The sequence below is a fragment of the Rhopalosiphum padi genome, chromosome 3 (genome assembly GCF_020882245.1).
Source record: "Rhopalosiphum padi isolate XX-2018 chromosome 3, ASM2088224v1, whole genome shotgun sequence".
Lineage (NCBI taxonomy): Eukaryota > Metazoa > Arthropoda > Insecta > Hemiptera > Aphididae > Rhopalosiphum > Rhopalosiphum padi.
Window position 1 is genome coordinate 24,898,980 of NC_083599.1, and position 20,041 is coordinate 24,919,020.

The 20,041-nt window shown below is 24.9% G+C and overlaps 1 protein-coding gene and 1 long non-coding RNA gene across 4 annotated transcripts in view; one reads left to right on the plus strand and one right to left on the minus strand.

Annotated features, from left to right (window-relative positions):
* The window catches only part of LOC132927076 (uncharacterized), a 49,618-nt gene that overhangs the window by 6,367 nt on the left and 23,210 nt on the right, over positions 1-20,041 (plus strand). The gene's annotated exons all lie outside the window — the stretch shown is intronic.
* On the minus strand, positions 678-14,816 carry LOC132927688 (angiotensin-converting enzyme-like). 3 transcript variants are annotated; one of them, XM_060992273.1, is made up of 16 exons: positions 14,639-14,816; positions 14,478-14,576; positions 13,688-13,825; positions 11,538-11,696; positions 10,330-10,432; positions 10,101-10,244; positions 9,640-9,831; positions 9,066-9,180; positions 6,465-6,617; positions 5,702-5,826; positions 5,526-5,624; positions 5,381-5,457; positions 3,858-4,018; positions 2,043-2,165; positions 1,055-1,236; positions 678-986 (listed from the first exon to the last, which is right to left on the minus strand). In XM_060992273.1, exons 2-16 carry the CDS (start codon positions 14,568-14,570, stop codon positions 886-888), a joined length of 1,965 nt encoding a protein of 654 aa, XP_060848256.1. In that variant the 5' UTR covers positions 14,571-14,576; positions 14,639-14,816; the 3' UTR covers positions 678-885. The 3 variants fall into 3 exon arrangements, with proteins under 3 accessions (XP_060848256.1, XP_060848255.1, XP_060848257.1); XM_060992272.1 differs by having other exon boundaries at positions 14,478-14,816; XM_060992274.1 differs by lacking the exons at positions 14,478-14,576; positions 14,639-14,816 and having other exon boundaries at positions 11,538-11,692; positions 13,688-13,755.

Sequence of the window (20,041 nt, forward strand, 5' to 3'; positions counted from 1 at the left end):
TATATATTATTATAATAGTTAAATATTAATAAATAAAAATATTAACTTGTAGCAATACTAAAAAAAACATATCATGAAATGTACTTATTGATAATATAGGCTGACTGGCCGTTTCTGCTCAGTGGTCATTGAATTTAAACACACCCGTAACAGTTTCATTTCTACGTCTACCATACAGCAGAGCGATACCCACTTGCCAATCTATTTTTTAAATTTTTTATTTTTATCAATTGGTTTTTTTTTCAATCCGAGATTTTGTATCCATTATTGGATATTTTCACCATTGATATTTTGACTTGGATATTTCGGTACAGGATATTTTTACCTCGATTAAGTAAGTATATTATACACGAGAAAAATTATTTATTTTTTTAAACTATTTAAAGCTATTTAAAAAACTTGCAATAGTAAAAACACATACGTCCCTCTTTTTGTTGTACAAATGTTTGACTTTGTTTACCTGTATTTCTGGTGGTGTTAAATGTGTGTGTACCATATTTCATGTCAATCGGGCCCCTTGTGTGGTTAGGTTTATTTGTCTGCAGTATTTTTTTTATCCGTTTTATGTATAGGTTATGGTTATAATATTATATAATTGATATTCCTACAATATTTTGTTGTGTTTGTACTTTGCAGTCATTAATATTACAAACACATATAACTTAAACAAAACATACTTTTAAATTATACATCCTTCGTTTTATTTTAAAGCAATTAAATGGATATATTATATTATAGAAATAAATCAACGCATATTAATGTATTTTACATTAATATTTTACCAATGAGTTACAATATACAATATTAAATAATACTTTCAAATTGGGTTAAGACTACATCATAGAATTAAAATAAAAAATTCGTAAACTATTATTAAACATAAAATTAATGGTATACATTTTTTACTATATTAAAAATCACAAATATAATTAAGTATTTGTCGACTGAATCGCAATTGCTAGCCTTCGACAAGGGCTCGAATAGTGCTGAAATTATAAAAGCGAACACGGTTATAGTACATTTTTAACAATATGATTTGGTTTTTAATCATTACCTATGTCTTCATTTAATCTAGACCATCCTATTCGTTCCGCTTTATTTTCATTAATTAACCAGTGTGTGAGTGGTTTAAAATATTCAATCAATGGCCGTGCATCAATTTCACTCGTTCTTCCTCCGGTAAGGATTTTAATAACTTGTGGCCATGGTTTTGAATAACCCATTGACATTATTTCACTAATAGAAAAAAAACACGATACAAATAATAAAGAAAATATAATATTATATAGTGAAAGGTAACGTTTTATTGACATTTTTTTATTTTAAATCAGTATTCGTATTGTCCGTATTGACATCGTGTATGAGAATGAAAAAAGTTTCATGTGCGGATTTATCAAAACAACTTTAGTTTTGTCGTATATACATAATGATTTTAACGACTTGTTTCTGAGCTATAACAATTAATATAACGGTCATTTGGACTAATTGTATCTCTGTATATATATATATATATATACTGGAGAGTGGAGATCGTTTAACAAGATACCTGTTGTAGTGATAATACAGATGAGTTTAGATTTTTTTTTTGTATAATATACAATATACATTATACATGTGTATCATAATACTACTATATTAGTAAAAACATATATTTTTCACAATAATATATTCTATATGATTATATAGATATTTGTTTTCTTATTGTCGATATATGTCATAAACATAAATCCGTTTGGATTTGTTTTTAAATTTAATGCATTTTTTGTAAGTTTTTAAGTCATTTTACATTTTTTTTGTGAATCTTTTAATAATCTAAATTGTCAAATTGTAGGTCGTATAGCTGTGATATTTCTTCCCGAAAAATTAATTTCATCTTTTATCATTTTTAAAATTAATTCCTTAAGACAATTTTCTATTTTCTATTTAACTACATTTAAAAGAATGACGCCTGTTCCCTGTATAGTAATATTTAAAGTTATTTCACGTATCGTGGTAGCTCACTACTATACCACGCCACTAGTATGAAGCATTTTGGTTCCTACCTTAATATCCGACCAGCTTCTCTTGAGCGGTATATGTCACAAGTATGTAATGGACCAATATGTCCTGCTGCTGTACACAAGGCTTCGTGTATTTGAAACTGAAGTATTATACTAATGAAAAATCTGAAATATTTGAATATTAAAATTAAAATATTCAATCTATATTTATTTTATTGCTAGAGATTATAGAAGTATAAATTATATTAAAACTTATGTAATTATATGAACATTTTGCATTGCAATAACAGCTATTTTAATAGACTACGCATGGAAATTCTTAATAATATTTTATGGAGAAAGAAATTATACACCTAAATTATTTAGGCTGAATCATAAATGCTTTATTAACCATTTCAATAATTATTTTTTATAGTTGATCAACTAATAAATTTTATATTCGCTTACTTATTTTCAATATTTATATTATTGTATATATCTTTAATTAGGCATAATATTTTAAAAGAAATAATTTAGGTTCTGGGCGAAGTGATGATGATATATTTAGGTTCATTAATGAATTATGTGGTTTTTCGCATGATTATCGTCGCATTTTAGAGCTGTAAAAATGCATAATTTTTCAACTTTGTATGTGATTGCTGGTAGAAGATGGAATCTAGTTGATACTTTAAGGTTCAAAAGTAGAAATCACTTTTTTAAATAATTTGGATAAATAAAAAAAATTAACTGACAAGTAGTTATATTTTGTTTTATTTCAAAATCGGATAAATATAGGATAATATAATTTTCAAAATATATATTTTGTTTTTTTTATCTATTTATAGCAACTTGAAACTGTAAATTTTTTTTATATATTATGTTATACTATATATTATTTTTATATTTCAAAAAATTTGATGAAAATACAAATATAAAGTTTTTCATAGTATTTTATTATAGCGCATAAAAAATATTGAAAATACATAGTTTCATCGTTTTTAATAAGTTTAGTATTTGAACTTATCTAATATTTAAATTTACGAAATTAGATATATATTAGATATATTAAATAAAAAGTAATTATTTTAGTTATTTTATTGTATTAATTAAAAAACACGAAGTGACTTGACACTTACAATTACATATATTTTTCTTTATTTAGACACAAACATATTCACACCACCGTTCATACGGTACATTGGTTGTTAGTATTGAATTATAACTTATAACTTAATCACAGGAACTAATACAATAATATAATTTTATATTGATTTTTATATTTGTTTTTGGAAAAAAAATACTTCTATAAGACGGAATACTTATAGAATAAGAAATTATTAATAGCATTTTATTAATAAACATACGTAAATCAAACACGCAGTTTTCATTTATTTTTTTATTTTTACTTTAACGTTCAAACAAGTTGTCAAACAGTCAATCTTAAAAAATCAATTTAAACGAAAAACAATTTAAGTAGTTAATTAAATATTTTTAACGATTTGACAACCGTTACAAACTTTATAATAATTCATTATTACTAATAAGTAATAATAAATATATTTATATAAATCAAATAATAACAATATTTTTGTGTCAAGATATAGAAGTTTTGATTTTGATTTAAATTACAAAATTGCAACGCGCAGTCCAAGAAGTATTATATCTGTGCTTGATAATTGCAAATTGACTTTTGTACCACTCCCTTTAAATAAAGGTTAAAACTTAGGATACCTACACAATTGTACACAAAATAAATTATGTTAACATAATCTAGAATATTCATAATTAGAGGTAGCCAGAAATTAGAAAACTACTAGAATTATAATAAAACTATTTTTGAGATTTTTATAGCTTTTTACAGCTGGGTGTTATACTTACTTTATATAAGGAGTATCAGCAATCACATGATACTTAGAACTTGGATCAAAATCGTTTTCATCCCTGGCTATCGGTGGAATGATTCCTTGATACAATAATTTTAAATCCCACCAACGAGCATTTAAATTGTGTATGCCTTTTGAAAAGACACTCCATCGCCACTATAATTTTACATGTTAAATATAGACAAGACTGAATACTTAAAAATGAGTATCGTGATACCAGGTATAGGTTTATACTTTTAGTTTTGTAAGAGTATTCGTATTATTTTTAAATAATTTAATGCAAATGTATTTGATATAATTTTGAAAAAAGTGCTTGTGGACAAAGTATTTTAAAGAAAAAAGATTTATTTTTTAAATGATCTATAAAATTAATGTAATGGTACGAAAAAATGTTTCCGTGATTTATAACTTTTTAAGATGTGAAAAATGTCATTGAAAAATTTTGAATGTATCTATAAATACCTTTTTAAAGTATTTATATTTTACCCAAATCATTTTTTTACCGAGTTATTTTTCAAAATAAGTATCTGTGTTTGAACTTAAAACTTTGAAAAAGTATTTATTACACGACTGATTTCTTGTTTTGGTAGACACTAGATATTCGTTAGTTATATAATAATATTTCACTAATTCAAATTAATTAAAAAATAAATGAATAATTAAATAATTTAGATAATGATTATTAAATGTATTTTCATTAGTTACAAAGCCATCTCATTTAACTATTAAAATAAAAAAAGTTAATCAAAAGGTTACAAATGAGAGTTATGAGTTTAAGTTATAAAACCATAATATGATATGGCTACGTATTATATAATAAAATAATCATTTAATAAATATTAATATTATAATATTTATATTTTAAAAGTTGAATAATGCCATATACAATTGAGTTACGGTTGGACAAGAATATTTAAGAAAGCAACTTAATATATAAAAATAATATACCTAATTATAGTAACCATTTCAAACAGTAAATTTAACCTTTTTTAAGTATCTACAATATAATAAACAAAAATAAATATTTATGGTGGTGTACTGTAAATTACACAGTTTTTTCTTAAGGTGAAGTTTTTAAAAAGTGTATGCTAATAAATCATACTATATTTATGGTAGTGTCGGTCCTATGTTATTACAAATATAGAAGTTTTCAATAAGACTACTTTAGACAGATATATTATGCCATACGCACATACCTAATATCAAAAACTAGACTACGTGTGTCTGCGTATGCTTAAGTGTTTTGAATACAAAAATACTATTTTGTGGGTGCATTTATGCACACACCAACGTTCATTTGCTTACCTTATAAACATCTTATGATGAAAATGTAATGATTATATAGCTATTATAGAATCATAATGAATTATACCTAGACAACACTCCTTAGAGACAAAACCAACTACAACAGAGTCATTTAGCTTAAAAACTGTTTTTATTTTGATAAACATTTTTTTTTTATAGTAAGTACCCACAATTTTCTAGTATTATTATGTATTATTATTCGGAGCTACTTACCAAATCAACTGAATAGGCAAAAGGTAGATAAGCAATTTTGTCTAAAGCCATTTCCATTAAGAAGTCTATTTGATCTTCTGCAAAAATAATAATAACAATTTAATGCATACAATATTTTGTTTTAAATTTTAAATCGCTACCGCACCATAATCGTCAGTTATGTTATTTAATAGTCCAATCCTGTGCAAATGCCGTGGTGTGGAGACAGAAAGAATAACTGCGTCACTCAAAGCTTCATGGAAACCTAAATGTATTGATTTGTTTGTAATCGATCTAATTTTAAATAAATGAAATAATCATATATTTGTAGTTGGTATCTACCAGGATTCGCTCCTTCTTTAAACAGCAGTGGCTGATCAGAATAATGGAGATAATATTGAATATGAGCCATTTCATGATGTGTCGAAAATAGATCATCCATTGAAACTTCAGTGCATTGTTTTATTCTAAAAAAATTTAATTATTATTTAAAATTGTTTTAAATTATTTTCAGATACTTGTTTATATAATTTATATACTTTTATTTAATAACTGTATAATAATTTTAGTAGGTGTCAGGCGGTATAATTTCCATAACCCAATACATATTATATTAATAACTGTATAGAAAATAAGATAATAAACTTTTAGTTAAATATTTCAGTAAACATAGTAAAATTTAACTGCACTTTAAAAGTAACAGTTTAATTGTCAATGTTGAGTTATTGACTAGTTTTTTTAGGATAATATTTAACTGTAATAACCAATAAGTAATCAAAATCGACTTTTATTCAAGTAAATAACTAATTTTCATTAATTATTCATACTTTTCCGATATTGAACTATCAATTGAATATATTTTAAATACCAATAAAAAAATAATAATACTAATTCAAACAGCAAATGTTCACGTATTATTATAAATTTATAATAGCTTAAGTTTTAGAAAATGATTACTTTTATTACTATAACTTTATGTAACAATTTTAAGATATTTTAATTTAAACACTAAATAAATACAAGTGGATTCTTTTCTCTAAATAAAAAATACACAAAATCAACTAGCTGATTACTTGTAATTTTTAATATGTATAATAATATTTACCTGTAATCATATTTATTACAAAAATCCCAAGCAGATGCTTTGCACGATACTGGCCTATTTGTTGGCTTTTCAAAAATTGAATTATGCCAAAACTCCACTGGCATCGCTTTCAATCCAAGTGATGTGAAAAATTCTTCAGAAATTTGAAACATCCTGATATTATGTAGGATATTATTAGTATCTATTATTTTTATATTCTACAGCAGTGGTCGGCAACCTTTTTGGACTCTCGGCTACATACGTAAATTAAAAAGTTCACGGGCCAGTCAAAAATAAAAAATATATATTTTTTAATTATTTATTATGAAAAAAAAATATTGTCTAAAACTTAAAATATAATAAAATGTTAAAAAAAAATAGTTATTTTAGAATTCAAAGTGGGCCGTATATAGTCGCGTGGGCTACCGGTTGCCGACCACTGTTTACAAAGAATAGACCCACCAAGTATAATAGTGCTTTACAAGACTCTTCCATTACTTATACTAAATTACTAACCATATTAATTAATGTATAATAAAAAAAATAAATATTTATAGTAACACATTTAACGAATAGAGATAATCGGAATATTATTTCTACAGTGTCTTAAAATTATAAAAAACCACACATAATTATAAAAACAATAAATTCATTAGCCGCTTCAGAATCTAAATTTCAGATAGTTTTTTTGGTAACATCTGTGTTGGGTGTTGAATATGATAACTAGGGCACGAGTATTGTTGCATTTGCAACTTTTTTTCTACTTTTTCAATATATTGCTATAAGTACGTTTTAAATGCATGTCATGTAAGTACGAACTAAAATCTAAAAGTTTTAAGTGCAATTTTTGGTATTTTTTAGTGTAATATTGAAATCAATTTTACTAGTCTTTTAGTACTACAACATCCATGTTCTAATGATAACCAATAGTCATATAGAATCATGGAAGTTGGGATACTTTGAATTTTTGACTGTAATGATCTTATTCCCCTAACAAAAACGTTCTTCGATATTTGCCACGTTTAAATATAGTTAGTAAGCACCCATGTAACAAATTCACTATACTTATAACTTTAAACGTGGGTACAGCTAAAATAAAGTGTTCATTTTTTCAAATTAAATAAATCCCTTGATATACTAATAAATAATAATGCTGAATTCTGCACGATTCACACTATTACGTATTAACGTATTAGTTTTTAAATTTAAATTTTTAGGGTTGTAAAGTGGTGTTATGGGTTTAAGTGTATTCGAACCAAAACCATTTCAAATTACTTCATTTAGTTTTAGGTACCGAACAGAACTATAAGGAAAATGCTTACATAATTTATTTTAAATATACCTAATGAAAAATAGATTAATTTTATGATTATATAATTTAATCAGGTTTGATGAACGCTCAATTTTATTATTATTAATCATTTAATCATTTGATTATATTACAATGCATAATAAGTATTTTTGTCTCTAGTTGGAAGAAATTTGTTATAGTTGAAAGATCATTTTTAGTTAATTAACAATATACAGCTCAATATATGTCTTATATCTTGCATTAAACAATATTAAAAATATAGTCGAACCACACATTTTATTTTATTTTTTATCTTTGGATAATTAATGAGTATTTGCGTTTTGCTTAAATCGTTATAATCTAATTTTCTTTATCACTTCGATGTATATATCTACATAATTAAATAGCCAAAAGAACAGTAGGTACTATTGATTTACACACGTTAAAACTTTATGTACATAGGATTTACATTTATCGCGTTTTAGAGGGTTTACTTTGACTTTGATTAGAGCCAAATGTTAAATGGATTTTTCAAATAGGCATCTACTCCGATTTTATTGAAAAGGCGAACAAAATAGTAATACCAAAATACGTTAAGTACTAAAAAGTAGAAATGTAACGTAATTATTCAATTATTAATTTATGTTAGACTAAGCGATAGCAACAAATAAGTTGCATACTTACGTCAAGTGTCTTAGCTCATAACTCTATAATATAATTAATCAATAATTATTATGTATTTACGATTTCACATATTTAGTTACCTATCCTATATCGATAGGCCTCACCTAAATTATACAGAGAACTCCTATAAGACTCACAGATATAAAGTTCAGTGGTTTATTAGGCTTAAAATCGTCTGGAACAGTCCGGACGTATCCAAATACATTATAAAAATTCGGTTATAAGACTCACACTTCGTTTATAAGACTCAAATTTTGTAAAAAAAAAAAAAAAAAAAAAATGGTAAGAATAAACATTTTTGATTAAAATTTATAAACTGGTTTTTAAAAATTACATATTTTTTTCTTATTCGTAAGAGTTATGATATTTGTTGAATTTATATATTTTGTCACTACCCATCGTCTTCGAAAAATAATTAGATACTAATTTATTAAATTTGTATATTATTATTGTTTTTATGGGAGAGGCCGGGGTTATGTACATTTAATATCTAAAATACAACAGAAAATGTTTAGTATAATTCCACAGTCAAAAATTAAATTAACCTGTTCATAATTTGATACGTATGTTCAAAAAATAAAAAATGTATTTGGGTCATTCCGCTATTGTTATTTGTTTAAATGCATTAATTCTAATGGACATATTACTTTAAAGGCGTGTATCCTTGACGTAACATTTCACCGGAAACATCAATACGTCTTTTCTTCGGGAATGGAATCACTAAGTCTATTATATTTTTCCAGTTCTGTGCCCACATGTTACCTTATCAAAAACATAGAACTGCATAAGATAAATTGTAAATTATAATATTATAAAAAAAAGGGTTGTAGTAGATAAATTAAAAATATGAAAAACAGATTTTTCAAAACTGTTTAACTTAAAATACACCTATTGTGGTACATACTTATTGAATTCAATGTACAGTAAAACCTTTTTATAACGGAATAGCTCGGTACAAACCAATTTTTCCGTTACAAAGAAGTTTCCGTTATAGGTATACTAAAATACCGATACAGGGGATACAGGGGCTATGCGGAACTGTTGTAGTTTTCCGTTTTGAGGAGATTTTTACCTTGTAGAGGGTCCGTTATAAGGAGGTTTTACTATATTTACATTTAAATATAATTATACACCTAGTTTATATTTGTAAATAATTTTGCAGAATAATTTATTATAATATTTTATATATTATATTATTCACATTGTATTCATGATACCTACCTAGTAAATGTGCTGGAATTGGTCCATCGACTCGAACCCTACGCGTACCATAGTGAGAAACTAATTTTCGCCGAACGTAAGAGTGAAGATGTTTATAAATCGGCTCTATGGCTGTCCACAAATTGTCAAGTTTTGCTTTAAAATTTACATCTTCATACATTGCAATTTGTTGCTGACCTGCGTCTTCAAACCCTACAGTTACAAATAAAAAAGAGTGATATTTCATCGCACTTGCTGGTAAGTCAACGTTTTAGTTGTATATTTGCGTGTAAATATATTATGTTAATACTACTGCAGAATTATAAATAATAAGATTTAACTATTTAAGATTATCCGATTATTTTATTTTCGTTCACTTTTAAACACAATATGTTATTTATTATTTAATATAATATACATTATTAAATATAGCGTAACTAATTATTCTTTATTGTTTTCAATAAATAAAAATATTACAATACCTATTGATATTGCAGCTTCGTTAACCAATTCCATGTATTTTATGTATTTAGGTCGAATCTCATGTCCAATATTATCTCTCCACGAACGCCAGGTATACAATAGTTCTTCAAAATCTCTTGAGTTAGCCATTACTCTTACTAAATCTTTTTGCATTTTTTTTTTCAAAATTATCATATTACTATGCACACGACTGTTTATTATAATATATAAATAATGAATTATTGATACCTGGTTCAAGACTTAGTTCACAATACGATGTCAATCTATAATTGAATGGACATATTTTCGCTTTAGCATAAATATCTTTCATTTCATTTAAAATTGAATGCATCTATACAACGAGAAAAGATTAGTACTTGTTTTATATACTTAAATAATAAAATTATAATTAATGATAAAAATGTTCATATCGTGTAATCATATTTTGTATTGGTACTTCAAAAATATATACAAAAAAAACAATATAGCTCACGCCCGTCTACGTAAAAATATTTTTTTATAAAATGTTATGCAGTTTGGTATTTATTTGTTAAGTGTTTTGATTAGTGGGCGAAACATTAAAACGTCTATATAGGTATATACTATTTATCAACAAAATCGCATAATAAAAAAGATTTTTCGAATTCAAAATTTCGACTGTCTATACCTATAAGATACTGTTACTCAAAATTCTTGATTTATATTAAAAATAAAAAAAAGGGTTAATATAATCTTAATTCAAAATGTGAACACACATATTTTATTGGATAGCTAATAAGAATTTAATAAACGATCTACCTACCCGATACGTATATGAGAAAATTTAAATTTGAAAAGCCATCTGTTTTTTAAATGGTTTGATATAAACAATTTTATGACATTTTGTGAAGAATTAAAATTTTAAATCCTATAATAATGTGTTGAAATACGTACTAATTCAAAGTATCTTATAATAGTAGTTGTATACACTCCCAAGTCATTAAAATTATTGCTTACAATAACAAGATTAAATGAAAAACGATTTTGTTCGAAAATTAATGACTTAAACTATAGCCATAGTTAAGAAACCAAGTGTACCTACTACCTATAGGTACATTTTAATTAAGAATTTATACTTGTTATACTTTAGCATTTCTATTATTTTGTTTACATCCATTAAAAACTATAGGTATGGCTCATAAAATTTTGTCTTTTATAGGTATCCTGTGTAAATTTGATTTCTCATTTATAACTGTAGCATGAGTGGTTCTTTTTCACAAAAAATGATTTCACAACCTGTTTGTCTTACTAATAAATGAGAAATGACAAATATTTGGTTCCTTTAATTTTACTTGTTAGAACTTATATTGAATTAATCAATGTACAGCTAGTATACAGTATTAGATTTAGATTTCAATTTTTATTTTTAATGAATATTAATGCAGGTATATATAGTATATATAAATATAGGTACCTACCTGATTTAGTTTTGAATCTGGTATATTTGATTGGCCTTTCAGTGCCAAAATTTTGAGTTGTCTTTGTATAACAGGATCAGATATACGAGTCCACATGAAATCAGAAGCTTTTCTCCAAGATACTCTATTGAACTTTGAGTTCAATTTTTGTTCATCTATCTTTATAGTAATAAAGTTCGAAAGCAATAAATATAAAAGTTATTACTTATTATTATTACAATGATAATTATAGTAACAAATACCTAATAATAATAACTCATTATTTACTAAAGAAAAAAAACAATTATGGCGTGGTTTTATTAATTAATAATTCAGTAAAAGCCAAACTTATAACTTACGTATATATTAAGTTTTTACATATTTACATCATACTAAACGCATAGTACCTATACGTAATAACTCGATGTCAATGTATAAATATCTGACACAATACATTTTTCTTACACTAGGTATGTGTAAAACATAGTTTTACTACACATTGGTAGGGTAAATTCTGATTTTATTAAATATGCCTGATGTGATCTTAATATACAAGTTATTTATAAGTCAATACTGACGCTTAGTACCTATAATAGTATGATCGTTCATGGTATACCACGTATTTGAATACCAAGTTAAATTTGTTTGAAAATAAATATTATCATTATATTATGATACAAACGATTAAAGTGGTCAAATAGTGAATAGTTTCAAGTTCATAGATTAAAATTTTTAATTAAAAAAAAAATAACTAAAATCGTTAAGAACAAAATCGATATATTTTGTTTAAATATCGTGGTTTTGATGATTTATGTAAAAATTTAAACTTCAAATAATTGAAAAAAAAAACGTATTGACTTATATTTTCTATATATTTAAATTACCATAAGATCATCTAATGAGGGGCCTTACATTATATTTTTTAAATTGTTGACCTAGTAAAAATAAATGTTATCGACATTTAAATAATTAAGAAATTGTTTAAAGTATTAAATGTTATATTTTTATAAATTGTTAAAGCAGAACCAAACTATTTTGAAAATTATATCATACCTAGTCACATAGATAGGCAATATATAAATTTGATGACATTCGTAAGATCTATCGTTATATTCAAATATTTCAATTTTTCCGTAAATTTTTTTTATATATTTGTTTATTTTGAAAAATATTTTTTTAATTTTGACTTCTAAAAAAATCAACAATATTTAATTTGTTACCTGAAACTACACTCAAAATTGAAGATTGAAGTATTTTCGTTTCTTCAAAACGTGATTATAAACAAAAAAAACACATCGTTGTAAAAGTTAAGACTATTTGGCTGGGGGTGAGTTGCGTCCCGAGTTTTTATCATTACCTGTATAAATTATATTATATTATAGACCTAATATATCTGACAGAAACGATGATGGTGATAAACGAAATGTTCGTAAGTAGCTATTTATGTTGATATAATATGATTAATGTTATTATTATATTATACTGTACAATAAAAATAAAAACCAACAAAACAATATTATTTATATAAAAATTGAAAATTGAAATGTGAAATATTATATTGTTGATTTAAAAAAAATATATTAATATTATTACTATTATCACTATATTTTTAATTTAATATTTGAATATTTGGAAAATACGTAATATTAATAATTTATTTAGTAAATTACTTTTTTTAATGTACCTATATATTGTGATATGTATATACTATATATATCAGGGGTGGCCAAATTTTTCTTGATCACGATCTACTAAAAATAAACTTTACTTTTGAGGATCGACTTCCATAGAAAATGTATATAATATATAAAACTTATCGACAATTTGTTCACTACAACCTCAATTAATTTTAGTGCGCGTGACCCGTAAAATAAATTCTAACACGATCGACATTAAAATTGTCTGCGATCGACTGTTTGGCCGCCCCCGCTATGTACTATATATTATGTATAATAATACATTGTGTGTCCGCAACTCGTAATTTATTTAGGAATTGGGCACAATTCACCAATATCAGACCATTTTATTCATCACAATTCACAGGTATACCTTCTACTAGTTCTACTGTTATTTTAAATTGTTAGTAGACGACCACTATTTAACAAAATATATGTTATATATCGTTGTTTCAAAACTAAAATTTAAAAATATTTTAATTTTTATAGATTCACCATTTGCTTTTTATTGTATTCCGTTATATTTGTTGCGTATGTCCACTGTGCCATTGCCACTCTATTGCACGAGGCTACTGCTTCATTTTCCCATTCACGGAGGAATTGTGTAGCTTCTTCCATGTTAGTATTAAACCCCTAAATATGGATAAATGGCTTACTAATAATAGTAGGTATTATGTTAATACTACTAACTACTTTTACAAAAATAATAAGTTCATATTTAAAATTTAATTCGATTTAAAGTATAAATAATAAATATACAGTGTTGATATTTTATCAAAAATAATATTTATTAGTTTTATACCACGTTTTTTTTTAAAAAAAATAAGATAATAATAAATGTTTAATTTTTAATTTATTAATAATTAAAAATACCTATTATATTATAAGTTATTATAGATAAATAATTATATTTATCTACAGTTAAAATATTTTAGTCAGTTTCCAAGTTTCATTGAATTAAATTCACATTTTCCTACTTATTAAATTTATGATTTATTTATTTGTATTACTGTTTAAGTAAATCATTACATATTTAATAGAAAATATTTAAAACTTTTAATTGTTTAACGATAATTCAAAATGTTTCATGAATATTTTATGTTTTATGTTTTGGATTAAATTCATCAAAAATAAATTAATCTGGGTCTTGGATATAAAAAAAAATGATAAAAAAAAGTTATCTAGTTGTGTTGTATATCAATCATAAATAAAGCAGTGTGCGTCAAATTTTTTTGCATATTAAGTAAAAACAAATTAATTATACAAAATAATTAAAAAAAGGTACCTGTATTTTCGAATAATCTAATTCCACTGAATATTTGATTAGGTATACTGCAAAAATTAGAATAATCTTCATTGGGAAATTAGAGGTTTTCATTTTATCCTATAAATGTTTTAGATAATTTTATTTTTAAATAATAAATGTGTAATAAATATGTTGTGTACTTGGCTATATTTTTTTTAATTTACGTTTACATAATTTTCAATTTTTTTTTTTAAATAGATAGTTGTATTGTACAACTTTTTCATAAAAAATAAATCACACTTATAGAAAATTTGCAAAATAGTAATTTAATTATGTTCACTAAAATTAAATAAATTACACAGAACAACGTATGTATGTCCTATTTGGATCACAAATGGCAACTGTCAAAGAAGAATTATTTGAACGTACTTCTTTAGGTTTATATTGTAATAACTTGTATTGTGATCATCATCTGTAACGGGCAACAATTACATTATAATATACCTTCACTATTTTCGTCCGTTGTTTAATTTGTGATTATATAGTTTCAAACATTTAAAAAACAAATTTCGTTTTGTTAAGAAATTTGAATAATTTATTTTTAATAAATATTTGTTTGATTCACAGCTGATCTTCAAAAAATAAATATTAATAAAATGTCAAAAATATACATTATTATTTAAATTTATGTTAGGATGTAACATAAGTTAAATTTAGTCAAGTTACGTCAATAAATAACTGTATAATATACAGTCTCGTAAGTGTTAGAGAACACAAATGTTTAGAACCTAAAATAATACTGGTGAAATTCTTGTACTTCCAAAACATTAATGTTTTATGAAACGTAGTTAAAAGCTCGAATAAACCTGCAGTTGGCCCGCACACCTTTCACTATCATCCTACAGTAATTATAAACAATTGGGTTATCACTGAGGTACATTAATAGTTAATAATAATCTCGGCACTTATTATATTATGTGATTAATAAATAACGATTGTAATAATAATTTTGATTTGATAAGGTATACATTCTCTATTCATAGAATAATTTTTTAAGTATTTTGAATTATTTTGTGTTGTTTATAGAAAACATTTTAATTTTCTTTAATTTCTTAATTGTCAATAATACATTTTTTCTCGATTCAAAAGTTTAAAAATATAATATTAAGTTCATCAACAATAATTGTTCATTTATATACTAATCGAAAACTATTAAAGATATATAAGCACAATTTTTTCACAAGCATTTGAAGTTCAAAATTTAATAAAATACATAAAAATTAAGAACATTTGTAAATTATTTTGTAGTTAAAAATTTTCAATTTTTATAGGTTAGACTTGACAATTAATAAGTAGAAGGTTACTCATAAATTTTTATATTGAAATTAAAAAATCTAAAAAATATATAATCATGCTTATTTTTATATAAGTACATTTAAAGTTTAAATTTGTCGCTGGATGGCTACTTCAATTAAACTATTTCTCGTGTAAAATATAAATAATAATATAGTGTACAGGTATAAATATAATAAAGATATTATATGCTATTAAAATAATTAAATATTATTGGCAATCTCTTTTTAAATAATATATTTTAAAATATGTATACCAATATGAAGAGTCTATTATTATCAATGTAATTATAACTCTGGTTTTTTTCTTTTCAACCACCCGTGTAACATGCTGTGTCCTATTTTTTATATTTATAAAAGACCTTTGGATCCAAACAAATTTATATAAACTTATAAATTTAAATATACGATTTTAACTATAAGTACATTAAGTATATTGTGTAGGTAAATAAAGGATTTTCAAATTGTTGTTTGAAGTTTAGCGACTGTGTCCTGTTGTGTTAATTAAAAATGTGTATTAAAACCACACAATACTGATACATTTTATTTTTTGAAAATAAAAAAAACCAATGCAGCAAAAAAAAAAAAAATCATTAATACCTATTTAATGTATAATAGGTCTAATAATATCTAGGCCTTACACAAATTCACAAATAGTACAGTTATTAAAATATATATTATATAGGTATTTTTGTAATGACAATTATAAATTACATTTCACACTATTATTATTATTTTTGTTAAATTTGTGTTGCATACACTCTGGTAGACGACAAAGAACACATCACAGTACTGCCGATCGCTGATTTAGACGAGGGCACGGAGACGGATACGTTTATATTTTATATGACATCGGATCAAATGTAGGTGGCTCTAACATCTATTTTTTTTTTTATATTAATTATCTGATCAAATTGCAATATAGATGAGCAAATATCGAACGGCATAAGTAGTTTACCTACTCTTCCCTGCTAACAATAATTAAGTAGTACAGTGTACGTATATGTGCGACTGTACAGGACACGAGCCGTCTCGCTGTTCGCTCATACCGGTGAAATATATATGTAGTTAATGCGTCACGTACTTGTATTATTATTATAATGTACATTTGAAATCAACGAAACGATAATATTTTGTACATTAATAATTACCTCTGTGACAGCAAGCACAAGTTGACAGTTCGTAATTTTATTTATTTTTTTTTTTTTAAGACAATTTATGTATAGAAGAACTGTGCCTTCAATATTTTAATAACAGGAAGTGTAATTTCCTGCAAATGTTTATCGGCCTGAAACGCACAGATTATAAGATGGCTCTACTTTTTGTGTTATGGTGCTTTGGCACAATGCAATCCCGTTACAATTTTTTTAAACAATTATCTAGTCTACGATGATTTATTTTTAAAGAAGATCTTTACTTATAATATTATGTACGACGTACGTAGAATGTATAGTATATACTATATATATTATACCTCCTCGTGTTTTCATATTTTATTTATTTATTATTGCCAAAATATATTTTTTAAATATTTTATTTAGAGGCTTATAGAAAATAAATACGATTAGTTCATATAAACTTAGCTGTATTTTGAAAAAGAAATAAGACTACTGTCTAACCTAAGTAATTTCAGTACGTAATTAATTAGAAAATAATATAATAAATTTAACTGTAATCGGACAACTGTTAAATGCACATATAATTCCCTAAATTGTTTAAGTTATTTACGGACAGCTGAACTCCTTTACACACTTTATTCATGTGTTGTCAAATAATTTGTCAGTTAATCTGTATTTTTACTTTAACTCTTTTAGTTTTTTTTCTACATAAGGAAAAAATTGTAGGTGCCTGGGTGTGACAAACTACTATGCTGGTCAGTGATAAATTGATAACTTTAGAATATATTACATTTACAGGAAATGAAAATGTTTTTTTTCTTAGTTTTTAAACGTAATAATATTATGTGATATTGATTTTAAAATTTTAAGTGAATCCAAAACCGGAAATCGGTATTGATTATTTAGTTAATTAAACTTATATATATATATATATATATATATGATCACATTTTTAAACAATAGGTACTTACATTTTATCGGGCAAGATTTTATTAAACGATAGAAAATTTGGAGTTTTTCATGGGTTTATGACTTTTACTTTACATGCCTATTTCGCAATTTATCATTGTTTTAAAATTTAATAAAACTACAGCACTATATTGCATCAATATGATTGAAGCGAGACGTATTCCGACCACTTAGCATTTAAAATTTAAGTATACACCATTCTTAAATCCCTTCTGCAGTTCAACTGTGTAGGTTTATCATCATATGAAGATAATTTATATTATACTTAATGGTTATTATACACCTAGGAGTAATTTTGTTAGACATTTTTGCTGCAACAAAACTAAAAAAAACATTGGCTGCAAGCTTTAAAATTACCCGGAAAGTATCAATCTACAATACCATAATACAAATGTAGTAAAAAAAAATACGTTACAGGGACAAATAATAAACTGAAATTACGAGTTTAATATTATCATGATGTTAACTATATTTTTTTGTTCATTGAAATGTAATCCAATAAATTTAAATTGTATAGATTTACGATTAAATATTTGTTATGCATTTCAAATAGTAACTATACGCATAGCTATAAAAATTGAATATTTCACAAGATTCAACTATAGGTACAAAGAATTTGCAAATTTTCGTAATTTTGACGAACTTTGTCAAAATTTTAATATAAATATAAATAGAATTTCCTTTTTACCATTTCATGCACATTTGCAGTAAACAATAAATGTATCGGTATTTGATGTAAATTCTAAATATAATATTATGGAATAAGTCATTAATATAGTATAAGCGTAAAAGTATACTTAACGATTTTACCACTATAAAAAAGAAATATAAAAATAATTTTTGCGAAGTATTTAAAATAACGATAAACCACCAATTATAAAAATTTAAGGTACATCACCTGTTACGCGAATACATATAAATATGTAATTTATGTTATATTTCTACTTCATACTTGGAATCTTATAAACATTATAATCTAATTTACACGGGTAAGAAGTAGATATATTCAAGCTACGAGTGTATAGACAATCTATAGTCCTAGTTAAAAGTTCAAATGATCGCATCGCAAAAATAGAAAAACTTTTACTATGCAATTTAAATTTTATTTTTTCGATATTAGGTACAATAAAACGAAAAAAGTTATTATCATTTTAGAATCCATTTATTTTTACGTTTTTAAACTGGAATAATTTTTTTATAAACGAGATATTGAAAAAATAAATACAATATTGCACAGTAAAAGTATTTTTGATTGTATAGTGAACGTTTAGATTTTATCTATAGGGCTTGACACTGTCTACAAATCGAGTGGTAATCTTCTCGATTCATTCCTTCGCGGAACATATTCATTTATTAAAACATATTCAAAATTTAAAATGTTGATAATCATTTAATAGTTTTATTTATATTAATTCCTTTAAGTGAATGCGTGATGTCATCTTAATACACTCAGTATTAATAATTTTGACATCGATATTTGTTAGTATATATATCGAAAATTGAATTAGTTTTAATTAAAATAATAATTATTACAACGACAACTAAACAATAATTGTTCTCTATTCAGGTGTTATCATTAATCCACTATTGCCGTTTTTAAATTTCAAATACATTGATTAAAATGAAAATAATAATTTCTTACATAAAATCAATTTGTTATAAGCAACGTAAAAACACGTGTCTGTAAAATTAGTATAGGTACACACCTACCTAGGGGAAACAATCGAATTTGAATAATATAAATTTTGGGTTTTTTTTTTCAATTAGGGTAGTGTATGTAAACTATACGAGGGTGAAAATGAAGAAGAAGAGCGATACCATAGTCGTTTTCATCAAATGGCCAGCCAGTAGAATATAGTTTTATTCCTCTCTCGTTGATCATTAATCACAAGTTTTTACGAGCGTTTTCCCCTGTGTCTACCACGTTTGCCCGCAGTTGGACCGGCTGGAAAACAGTTTTAATTAACAGCTAAATGTCTCTAATAGCTCCCTCGACATTACTTTAATCTGGAGCTAATTAGAGCTGCGGCGAAAACTCTCCTCCTCCCTTAAACGCCGCCTGTTCACATTGGCACGTTGGTGGACCGCTGCTTGCTTGCTCCGCCTAACATAAAACCACTTTTTAATCTCTGAAGGAAATTGTAAACTCGCCCTAGCTCATTTG